The sequence below is a fragment of the Rana temporaria genome, chromosome 7 (genome assembly GCF_905171775.1).
Source record: "Rana temporaria chromosome 7, aRanTem1.1, whole genome shotgun sequence".
NCBI classification, from domain to species: Eukaryota; Metazoa; Chordata; class Amphibia; order Anura; family Ranidae; genus Rana; species Rana temporaria.
Window position 1 is genome coordinate 203274054 of NC_053495.1, and position 12514 is coordinate 203286567.

Consider the following 12514-nt stretch of genomic DNA (forward strand, 5'->3'; position numbering starts at 1 on the left):
ACCACTGATCTACATAATTAGTACCTCAGTAAATACAAGTTTTATTAAAATAGACATAAAATAAACCAAAATACTAAACACAATGATGGCGTTCCTTCAGGAGGTAATTTACATTTACATATCGAAGATCTGCCTCTGTAAATGACGATCTCCATGATCTTTATTCTTCTTACCAACCAGAAAAATGAATTTACAATCAGTATAAATATTTATAAGTTGTAATGATTTATCTCAGAAAATTGAGCTTTCTTTTATAAATTCCTGTTCTGTAACAAAAATTGTTTTGTGTTCATTCATTCATTCAATAGAAATCAAATTTTCTTCATCTAATCTCATTGTATCTCATAACCTTCTCTTCCCCTGTATTGTCCACTTCATGCCGTCAATCATTTTATTTCAATCATTAGCCATTTACTGTCTAATCGGAATAAAAATGAGGAGTTATTTGTGATCTGATCAATGAAAAGGTTAAAAAAAAAAAGAAATCTTATTTGATGTTTTCAGTTTAAGTCGGCTACATACATTGGGGCAGATTCACAAAGATCTGCCCCGGCACAGCGTATCTGAGATGCGCAACGCCGCCGTAACTTACTTTTTTTGGTTAGATTCCTCAACGAATTTGCGCCGTAAATTATGGCGGCGTAGTGTATCTCCCGCGGCGTAACGGCGCCTAATTCAAATCGGCGAGTAGGGGGGCGTGTTTCATTTAAATGAACGAATGAACTGCGCATGCGCCGTCCCTAAATTTCCCGCCGTGCATTGCGCTAAATGACGTCGCAAGGACGTCATTTTTTTTTTAACATAGACATGAATTACGTCCATCCCGATTCACGGACGACTTACGCAAAAAAAAAAGAAATTCTAAATAAACGCGGGAACGACGGCCATACTTAACATGGCAAGTCTAACTATACGCCGCAAAATAGCAGCTTTAACTATACGCTGGAAAAAGCCGAATAGAGACGACGTAAGAGAATGCGACGGCCGCGCGTACGTTCGTGGATCGTCGGAAATAGCTAATTTGCATACTCGACGCGGAAAATGACGCCCAGCGGACGCCGAAGTATTGCATCTAAGATCCGAAGGCGTACGAAGCCGTACGCCTGTCGGATCTAACCCAGATGCCGTCGTATCTTGGTTTGAGGATTTAAACTAAAGATACGACGTGGGAAATTTGAAAGTACGCCGGTGTATCAGTAGATACGCCGGCGTACTCTCTTTCTGGATCTGCCCCATTGCAGGTTCCAAGTTCTGGAGTCAATTAGAAAGCAGCCACAGCCTGAGTAGAAATGCCCATCTCCTGCCAGCGTGCTTGAGGGAGTGAATAGTACGGGGCTGGAACCTTAGGGGGATGTCACTTAGTAGATAGAGTAAAGGCCCGTACACACGATCGGATTCTCAGATGGGAATTGTGTGATGGCAGTCAGGGCCGCTGATAGGCCAGTACAACTGGCCCTGTTGTACCGGGCCCGGCCAGCAGGCGGGCCCCGGACAACCTGAACAGATGACAGAATGTAAAAAAAAAAAAAAATACTCCAGCCATGACAGATCCTAGTCCATCTGATCATAGTCTGTAAAGGGGTGGGGCCGAAGGAGGGACCAGGGGCGGGACATGGGGTGGAGCTGAAGGGGGCCCCGTCAGGTAGGCTGCCCCATGATTTCTATCAGCAGCCCTGATGGAAAACCGAATTTTAGAATAGTACCGAATTTAAACGAATCCGAAATATTGAAATTTGAATACCTTTTAAATACTTTTCGAATTCAAACAGTTTTTAAATTGGATTTAGAAAACGTTTTGAATTCGAAAATATTTTTCGAATTCGAATAGTTTTCCAATTTCCAAAGAGAATAAAATAAAATAGAAAATAAAGCAATAGGGTAGAAATCTATATATTTCTATTCTATTTTATTATTTTTGGAAACTGGAAAACTATTTACATTTGAAAACGTTTCAAATTTGAAAACTTTTCGAATTCGTATAGTTTTCCAATTTCCAAAGAGAATAAAATAGAATAGAAAATAAAGAATAGGGTCGAAAAAAAATGTTTATATATTTTCTATTCTATTTGATTCTTTTTGGAAACTGGAAAACTATTTAAATTTTGAAAACGTTTCAAATTTAAAAAACTTTTCGAATTCTAATAGTTTTCCAATTTCCAAAGAGAATAAAATAGAATAGAAAATAAAGTATAGGGTCGAAAATGTATATATATATATATATATTTTTTTTCTATTCTATTTTATTCTTTTTGGAAATTGGAAAATTATTTGAATTCATAAACCTTTCAAATTTGAAAACTTTTCAAATTCGAATAGTTTTCCAATTTCCAAAGAGAATAAAATAGAATAGAAAATAAAGGAAAAGGGTAGAAAATATATATATCTATCGATATCTATCTATCTATCTATCTATCTATCTATCTATCTATCTATCTATCTATCTATCTATCTATCTATCTATCTATCTATCTATATATGTATATATATATATATTTTATTCTTTTTGGAAATTGGAAAACTATTTGAATTCGAAAACATTTTTAAATTCGAAAACCTTTCGAATTCGAATAGTTTTCCAATTTCCAAAGAGAATAATATAGAATAGAAAATAAAGGAATAAGGTAGAAAATATATATATATATTTCTATTCTATGTTATTATTTTTGTAAATTGGAAAACTATTTGAATTTGAAAACGTTTTTAAATCTAAAAGTTCGAATTCAAAAAGTTTTCCAATTTCCAAAGAGAATAAAATAGAAAATAAAGGAATAGTTTGGAAAAAATATATATATTTTTACTATTCTATTTTATTCTTTTTGGAAATTAAAAAAATGTTTCAAATTCGAAAACCTTTTGAATTTGAAAACTATGGGCCAGATTCAAAAAGATTTGCCCTGGCGCAGAGTATCAGAGATACGCTACGCCGCCGTATCTTACCTGGCGGAATTTCGAATCCAGGAAGATTTTGCGCCGTAAGTTACGGCGGCGTAGTGTATTTCTCGGCGCGTATTTCAAATTGGGCAGGTAGGGGGCGTGATTCATTTAAATGAAGTGCGTCCCCATGCCGATTGAAATGCGCATGCTCCGTTTCGAAATTTCCCACCGTGCTTTGCGCGAAATGACGTCGCACCAACGTCATTTTTTGAACGTAGACGTGAGTTACGTCCTTTCCTATTCACGGACAACTTAATGCAAAAAAAAAAAAAATTCAAAATTCGAAGCGGGAACGACGGCCATACTTTAACATGGCAAGTCTATCTATACGCCACGAAATAGCAGCTTTAACTATACGCCGGGAAAAGCCGACTAGGGACGACGTGAGAGAATGCAACGGCCGCGCGTACCTTCGTGGATCGCCGTAAAAATCTAATTAGCATACCCGACGCGGAAAACGACGCAAACTCCACCCAGCGGGCGCCGAAGTATTGCATCTACGATCCGAAGGCGTACAAAGCCTTATGCCTGTCGGATCTTACCCAGATGCCGTCGTATCTTGGTTTGAGTATTTAAACTAAAGATACGATGCGGCAAATTTGAAAGTACGCCGGTGTATCAGTAGATACGCCGGCGTACTCTCACTGTGAATCTGGCCCTATGAATTAATTGTTGGCCTCTTTGGTAAAAAAAAAAACACATAATTATGTTAAACGTGGTACCATCATCCTAAAAAGTATTGAATAGAAATAGGACTTAAGGGACCCCAAAACCCGAAAGACCAAAACAGAAAAGGGGGGTAGTAGGACTATTGCGGTTCAAAGATGAGTAGGTAAACTCACAAGGAGTAGATAGAGTAAAAGGGGTAGATTCACAGAGACTTACGACGGGCGTATCAGTAGATACGCCGTCGTAAGTCCGAATCCTCGCCGTTGCAACTTTAAGCGTATGCTCAAACTGAGATACGCTTAAATGTTGCTAAGATACGGCCGGCGTAAGTCTCCTACGCCGTCGTATCTTAACTGCATATTTACGCTGGCCGCTAGGGGCGTGTACGCTGATTTACGCCTAGAATATGTAAATCAGCTAGATACACCGATTCACGAAACGTACGCCCGGCCGTCGCAGTAAAGATACACCATTTACGTAAGGAGTTTTCAGGCGTAAAGATAAACCACCAAATACATGGCGCAGCCAATGTTAAGTATGGCTGTCGTTCCCGCGTCGAAATTTGAAAATTTCACGTCGTTTGCGTAACTCGTCCGTGAATGGGGCTGGCCGTAATTTACATTCACGTCGAAAGCATGACGATTTGCCAACGTCATTTGGAGCATGCGCACTGGGATAGGTCCACGGACGGCGCATGCGCCGTTCATTAAAAACTTCAAATACGTGGGGTCACTAGTATTTTACATAGAACACGCCTCCAACCTATTTTGAATTAGGCAGGCTTACGCCAGCCCAGTTACACTGCGCCGCCGTAAGTTTCAGCGCAAGTTCTTTGTGAATACAGGACTTGCTGCTCAAACTTTCGGCGGCGTAGTGTATCTGAGATACGTTTCAAATTGTTTCGAAAACGAATAAACAAACGAATCCTGAAAATGAATTAAAGTAATGAAACAAATTTAACTAAACAAACTTATGTAAATATTTAATCAAAACTAAACGAAACTAAAACATTTTTTTCGTTCTGCCAGTGTCTAATTTTTATCACACATATTTGGTGCATTTTGCTCCCATAGACTCGGCTCTGCCTCGGTTCTGCACTGATGTATCAAACTTTGTTGAGATCTTCCTGTTGAACCTCAATTAGATGTAAAGCACACAGAGTGGGTGGAAGGAAAAGGTCGGGGCTCGGGTTGGACCTCCTCCCGGCATTTCAATCTCCGGCTCGCTCTGCCAAAATTAATGTTTTGCTTTTTTTTAAAGCTTTTTTAAGTAGGACATTCCAAATAAGACACAACACTTAAATTGAGGTCAAGCACATTGTGAATAATTTATTCTGTTAAGTCGCCTACTTTGTAACAAAGAATATTATCAAAGGAGATCCCGCTTCATATCATTTTACTGCAGAGATTTTTAAAAGGAAAGCAGTCAATGACCATTCGCTATGTACTCACTAGTGTTGAGCGGAATACGCCATATTCGATTTCGCGATATATCACGAATATATAGCCGAATATTCGTGAAATATTCACTAAAATCGAATATTCGTGATATTTAAAAAAAAAAAAAAAATTGCGAAATTTCGCTAATGCGAATTTATTGCGAACATTTTGCGATTTTTTAATTTTTTTTCTGATTGGCTCTGATGCAAAAGAAGGGCGGAGAAAGTATTCTCGAATATTCGGAAATCGAATATTCGGAATATTTTATCAAAAAAAAAAATGTTGTGAAATATTTTGACAACTGTGGTAGGAGAACTCTGATTGGCTCTGATGCAAAAGAAGGGTGGAGAAAGTATTTGCGAATATTCGGAAATCGAATATTCGCGAATACTTTCTCCACCCTTTTTTTGCATCAGAGCCAATCAGAGTTGTCAAAATCTCGCAATCAATTTCGCATTCGCATTAGCGAAATTTCGATAAAATATCACCAATATTCGATTTCCGAATATTCGCAAATACTTTCTTCGCCCTTCTTTTGCATCAGAGCCAATCAGAGTTCTCCTACCACAGTTGTCAAAATATTTCACAACATTTTTTTTTTGATAAAATATTCCGAATATTCGATTTCCGAATATTCGAGAATACTTTCTCCGCCCTTCTTTTGCATCAGAGCCAATCAGAAAAAAAAAAAATCGCAAAATGTTCGCAATAAATTTGCATTAGCGAAATTTCGCAATTTTTTTTTTATATTCGGAATAGCGAATATTGGCCGCGAAATTCGAGATATTCGCGAATACTCGAATATGCCATATTCGAGCCGAATATTCGCAATACGAATATTCGTGAGCAACACTAGTACTCACCTGTATATAACACTCACTTCTTCAACGGCTTGGGTCACAACACTATTTTAGTCCTATGTTTTATAAACACTGTGGGGCAGATCCACGTACCTTTGCGCCGGGCGCAGCGTATCTAAGATACACTACGCCGCCGTAACTTATTTATTTTATTTTGAATCCTCAAAGAATTTGCGCCGTAAGTTATGGCGGCGTAGTGTATCTCTGGCAGCGTAAGGGCGCGGAATTCAAATGGATGTAATGGGGGCGTGTTTTATTCAAATACGTCGTGACCCGACGTAAACAACTTTTTTTTGAACGGCGCATGCGCCGTCCGTGGGGGTATCCCAGTGCGCATGCTCGAAATTAAACCGGAACCAGCCAATGCTTACGACGGTGACGTCATTCTACACAAATTCCTAATCGCGAACGACTTACGCAAACGACGTAAAAAATTCAAAATTGGACGCGGGAAGGACGGCCATACTTAACATTGAGTACGCCTCAGAATAGCAGCTTTAACTATACGCCGGAAAAAGCCGAACGCAAACGACGTAAAAACAATGCGCCGTATCTAGCTGAGATGCCGTTGTATCTTGTTTTGTGGATACAAAACAAAGATACGACGCGCAAACTTTGAAATAACGCGGCGTATCAAGAGATACGCGGCGTAATTTCTTTGTGGATCTGCCCCTGTGTAGGTTAGACATGTGGATGGCTGTAGAATCCCAGGTTGATAGAGGGAAGTGATAGAGGAAAGTGTAACAGCCCTTGCGGCAGATAGTAAGGTCCCGCCGGCATGCAGATATGAAGGCACAGCAAAGGAGCCCTTCAGATGGACACGGCAAACCACGCCGGTGTCCGTGACGTTACTGGATCTCCGACCGAAGGCCCAGAAGCCGGCAGAGAGGTGAGTACAAATCAAAAGAATTTTAATCGATCACAAAGATTTTGATCGATCAAAAAAATTAAAGATTAATCGATTAATTAAAAGTTAATTTGCACAGCCCTAATTTTTATTTTTATATTCTATTGCTTTATTTTGTATACTATTTTATTTTCATTGGAAAACGAAACGTTTTTCAAATTCGAAAAGTATTCGAAAAGAATTTAAAAACGTTTTAGAATTCGAATTTCGTCCAAATGTTTTTTCCGTTATTTCGGATACGTACAAATTCGGTTAGTGACCAAGCCACAGTGCCATAAAGTGAGGTCACTGACTTGCTTCTGCAGTCTGGCATGGTGGTTGGATTTAAAATCTATTTGAAACATTTACAATTATTGATATATATATTTATATTATTAATGTATATTTATATTAAAATTATTATTACATTGTATATTAAAATTATTATTACATTTTATATTAAAATTATTATTATGATTTATATTTAAATTATTATTACATTGTATATTTAAATTATTATTACATTTTATATTTAAAGTATTATTATGATTTTTATTTAAATTATTATTACATTTTATATTTAAATTATTATTATGATTTATATTTAAATTATTATTACATTTTAGATTTAAATTATTATTACGATTTATATTTAAATTATTATTACGATTTATATTTAAATTATTATTACATTTTATATTTAAATTATTATTATGATTTATATTTAAATTATTATTACATTTTAGATTTAAATTATTATTACATTTTAGATTTAAATTATTATTACGATTTATATTTAAATTATTATTACATTTTATATTTAAATTATTATTACATTTTATATTTAAATTATTATTACATTTTAGATTTAAATTATTATTATGATTTATATTTAAATTATTATTATGATTTATATTTAAATTATTATTACATTTTATATTTAAATTATCATTATAATTTATATTTAAATTATTATTACATTTTATATTTAAATTATTATTATTATGATTTATATTTAAATTATTATTACATTTTATATTTAAATTATTATTATGATTTATATTTAAATTATTATTACATGTTATATTTAAATTATTATTATGATTTTTATTTATATTATTATTACATTTTATATTTAAATTATTATTACAATTTATATTTAATTTATTATTACATTTTATATTTAAATTATTATTATAATTTATATTTAAATTATTATTACATTTTATATTTAAATTATTATTACATTTTATATTTAAATTATTATTATGATTTATATTTAAATTATTATTATGATTTATATTTAAATTATTATTACATTTTATATTTAAATTATTATTATGATTTATATTTAAATTATTATTACATTTTATATTTAAATTATTATTATGATTTATATTTAAACTATTATTACATTTTATATTTAAATTATTATTACATTTTATATTTAAATTATTATTACATTTTATATTTAAATTATTATTATGAATTATATTTAAATAATTATTTCATTTTATATTTAAAAATGTAATTTAAATTTAAATGTTAGTATTTTAACCATATATCTACTAGCTGTTTGCCTGGAGTTCACCTTTAATAGTTACGACTCAACTTTTTCCAATACAATTTATTTGCCACGTATCTTGGAGCGCCCTCTTCTGTTCAAAACAGTTGGCCCGACTCTAGGCCGGAGATCCTAATAAGCTTATTTTCAGCCTTTCCGCTCCCACCCAATGTCTGCCCCCCGCCTGACACGAGGAGAAGATTCCTAATGTCTGCCCCCCTCGTGTTTACAGTGATTGGCTTTCTTTGGCTTGCACTCTTAAATGTGACAGGTCCTCTTTGTTAGGTTGCATTATATTGAGGTAAAATGGCACTTTAACCTTTTGTCAAAGCTCTGTCGGGCCTTTCAATGTCTGCCATGTGATTACTGAAAGAATGCCCAAGTGTCTGTCATTATCTGTGATTGGCATCGCCTGCCGTGCCATCTGTCCATAAGAAATCAGTAATGTTTTCTCTTTCTCTTATCACTCTCTGTTTTCTCTTAGGCTGTTACTCAATTAGCACTTTTTGGGGACATGTCCACTCCGCCTGACGTAACTTCACCTTCTGTAAGTAACACAGTGACAACCAATTCATATTCTGCTTTCTGTTGTAAAGTTTACTACGGGACACAGATCAGTGTGCAAAGTGCAGTAACAGTTTTTCCTGGGAATACATAGTGTGGCAATGTGCAAAGCGTGGTAACCATTTGGTTGGGCGTATGTAGTATGGCACAAACCAATGTGCAAAGTGCAGTAACAGTTTCCTTGGGCGTATGTAGTATGGCACAGATCAATATGCAAAGTGCAGTAAGGCCTAGTACACACGAGAGGATTTATCCGCGGATACGGTCCAACGGACCGTTTCCGCGGATAAATCCTCTCGAGGATTTCCGCGGATTTGGATCCGATGGAGTGTACTCACCATAAGATCGAAATCCAATCGCAATGACGTGTCGCGCCGTCGCCGCGATGATGACGCGGCGACGTGCGCGATGCGGTCATATAAGGAATTCCACGCATGCGTCGAATCATTACGACGCATGCGGGGGATCCATTCGGACGGATTGATCCGGTGAGTCTGTACAGACCAGCGGATCAATCCGTTGGGATGGATTCAAGCGGATAGATTTGAAAGCATGTCATCAAATATTTATCCGCTTGAAATCCATCCCAGGGGATAAATATCTGCGGAAACAGATCCGCTGGAGTGTACACACCAGCGGATCTATCCGCTGGAACTGATCCGCAGATCAATTCCAGCGGATAGATCCTCTCGTGTGTACGGGGCCTAACAGTTTTTCCTGGGAATACATAGTGTGGCAATGTGCAAAGCGTGGTAACCATTTGGTTGGGTGTATGTAGTGTGGCACAAACCAATGTGCAAAGTGCAGTAACAGTTTCCTTGGGCGTATGTAGTGTGGCACAAACCAATGTGCAAAGTGCAGTAACAGTTTCCTTGGGCATATGTAGTATGGCACAGATAACTATGCAAAGTGCAGTAACAGTTTCTTTGGGCATATGTAGTATGGCACAGATCAATATACAAAGTGCAGTAACAGTTTCCTTGGGCATATGTAGTATGGCACAGATCAATCTGCATAATAAAGTAACAGTTTTCCTTGGGCGTATGTAGTATGGCACAGATCAATGTGCAAAGTGCAGTAACAGTTTCCTTGGGCATATGTAGTATGGCACAGATCAATGTGCAAAGTGCAGTAACAGTTTCCTTGGGCGTATGTAGTATGGCACATATCAATATGCAAAGTGCAGTAACAGTTTCCTTGGGCGTATGTAGTATGGCACATATCAATATGCAAAGTGCAGTAGTAGTTTTCTTTGGCGTGTGTAGTATCCTTCCAGTAGACAGGTGATCACCATTGGCGTCTTTTACATCTTTGGATGTCCGGAAGAGAGGTCCTCCAGCCAGTTCCGGGGAAGTAGTCTCACTCCCCCTCCTCACAGCGGTGATTGAATGACCACTTGCGCTTTTTAAATCTTTGGATATATGAAAGTGAGATCCTCCAACTAGTTCCTGGAACGTAGTCTCACTCCCCCTCCTGTATTTTCTACGAAAATCATATTAAAAACTAAACAGGAAGGCCCAGATCCAAAAAGAAATTACGCCGGCGTATCTATTGATACGTCGCGTAATTTCAACGATGCCCCGTCGTATCTTTGTTTTGTATTCACAAAACAAGATACGCCTGAATGGGGGCTAGATCCGACTGACGTACGTCTTAGTACGCCGTCCGATCTAAGGTGCATATTTACGCTGGCCGCTAGGTGGCGCTTCCGTTGATTTCCGCGTAGAGTATGCAAATTAGCTAGATAAGCCAATCCACAAACGTACGTCCACCCGGCGCATTTTTATAACGACGTGTACGTAAGCCTTTTTTCGGCGTAACGTTACCCCTGCTCTTTGAGGCGTACGCAATGTTAAAGTATGGACGTCGGGCCAGCGTCGAATTTTCCGTTGTGTACGTCGTTTGCGTAAAACGTTCGCGAATAGGGCTTTGCGTAAATTACATTCACGTCGAAAGCATTGACTATTTGCGACATGATTTCGAGCATGCGCACTGGGATACCCCTACGGACGGCGCATGCGCCGTTCCAAAAAAATACGTCATTTACGTGGGGTCAAGTAGAATTAACATAAAACACGCCCACATCTTTGTCATTTGAATTCCGCGCCCTTACGCCGACGCAGTTACGCTACGCCGCCGTAACTTACGGCGCAAATTTTTTGTGGATACGGAAAATACGCTGGAAGTTACGGCGGCGTAGTGTATCTGAGATACGATACGCCGGCCTTAGATATGCGCCGGATCTGGCCCCGAAGAGTGTAGGCCATTTATCATCACAACAAGTGGGTGGAGCTGAGAACGCTAAGGTTCCAAATCCACTTTTGTTATAGTTCCCGGATATCAGAATGATCCAATATAAAACAGGAAAATCAGTTTAGGGTAAATGTACTTTTTTATTTTTATTTTTATATTTTTATTAACTTTTTTGCAAAAGTTGTACAAAAACACACAATTGAGGACTACATGCAGGGACCACTTCCCAAATGTATATTTGGGGCCAGCTCACATCACATACAGTTCAGTGTGTTTTTTTTTCTGCATCAAAAACGCCAGTTCCAGAAAAAGTAGAACATGCTGCATTTTCCCTGCACTGCGCTGTACTGGACCATGGTAAAATGCATCAAAAACCCACCAGAATGCACTGGAATGCATCCAAAATGCACCAGCGCTCAGTGCCGTGAAGAAAAAAAAAGAAAAAGAAGAAAAAAAAAAAGCATCTGGAATACATCCGGAAACGCATCAAACATGCACCGGAATGCACCAAAAACATGCAGAAACGCATCTGAAATGGATCTGGAGTGCGTTTTGTGTTTTTATGGTTGGAACCAGCCCTAAGAAAAAAAAAAACTGAAAAAAACTATAAAGGAAATATAATGAAGTACAGCTAGTACTGTAGAACTAGTAACAAAATAATAAAAAGGTGCAAGGCTCAAGCACTAAATAAAATTATACCGAAGGATCCATTCCCAGTGGCGGTGCGTCCATAAAGGGCGCAGGAGCAATGCCCCCTCTCTCCTGCACCGCTCTATGGTCCCTTTTCCGGCGCCTGTCACCTGAATTACAGCGACGGGGGTGTTTTTTGGATTAGAACCCCAGCCTCTTATAGGCGCCCAAAAACGTGGACAGCGGGCGCCATTCCTTCGCTTTGCTAACACTGAATCCGCCTCTCAGCCAATCAGGTTGCCGGGTCTGTTTCCGGTTACCTGATTGGCTGAAACGTCAGGTGCTGTGATTGAGTGCCTGAGAGAGGACGGAAGAAGACATGGAGGACGTTCAGGAGACCGCCGCTGTCTCGCTCCGAGACAGGTAAGTGCAGGCAGCATCTGATGGGGCACACTGGCGGCATCTGATGGGGCACACTGGCGGCATCTGATGGGGCACAGTAGCGACAATTGATGGGAACACTGGCGGCATCTGATGGGGCACAGTAGCGACAATTGATGGGCACACTGGCGGCATCTGATGGGGCACAGTAGCAGCAATTGACGTGCACACTGGCAGCATCTGATGGGGCACAGTAGTGGCAATTGATGGGCACAGTGTCAGCAATTGATGGGCACAGTGTCAGCTATTGATGGGCACAGTGGCTGCGTTTGAT

At 38.1% G+C, this 12514-nt stretch overlaps 1 protein-coding gene across 11 annotated transcripts in view; it reads left to right on the forward strand.

Moving 5' to 3' along the window:
- DAB1 (DAB adaptor protein 1) overlaps positions 1–12514 on the forward strand; it is an 815805-nt gene that overhangs the window by 759666 nt on the left and 43625 nt on the right. For 10 of the 11 annotated variants that reach the window (XM_040360839.1, XM_040360848.1, XM_040360844.1 and 7 more), the window contains one exon: positions 8837–8899. The exons of the other annotated variant lie outside the window; for it this stretch is intronic. In XM_040360839.1, the coding sequence (XP_040216773.1) occupies positions 8837–8899 (63 nt within the window). The remainder of the gene's footprint in view (positions 1–8836; positions 8900–12514) is intronic. 11 annotated transcript variants of the gene reach the window in all.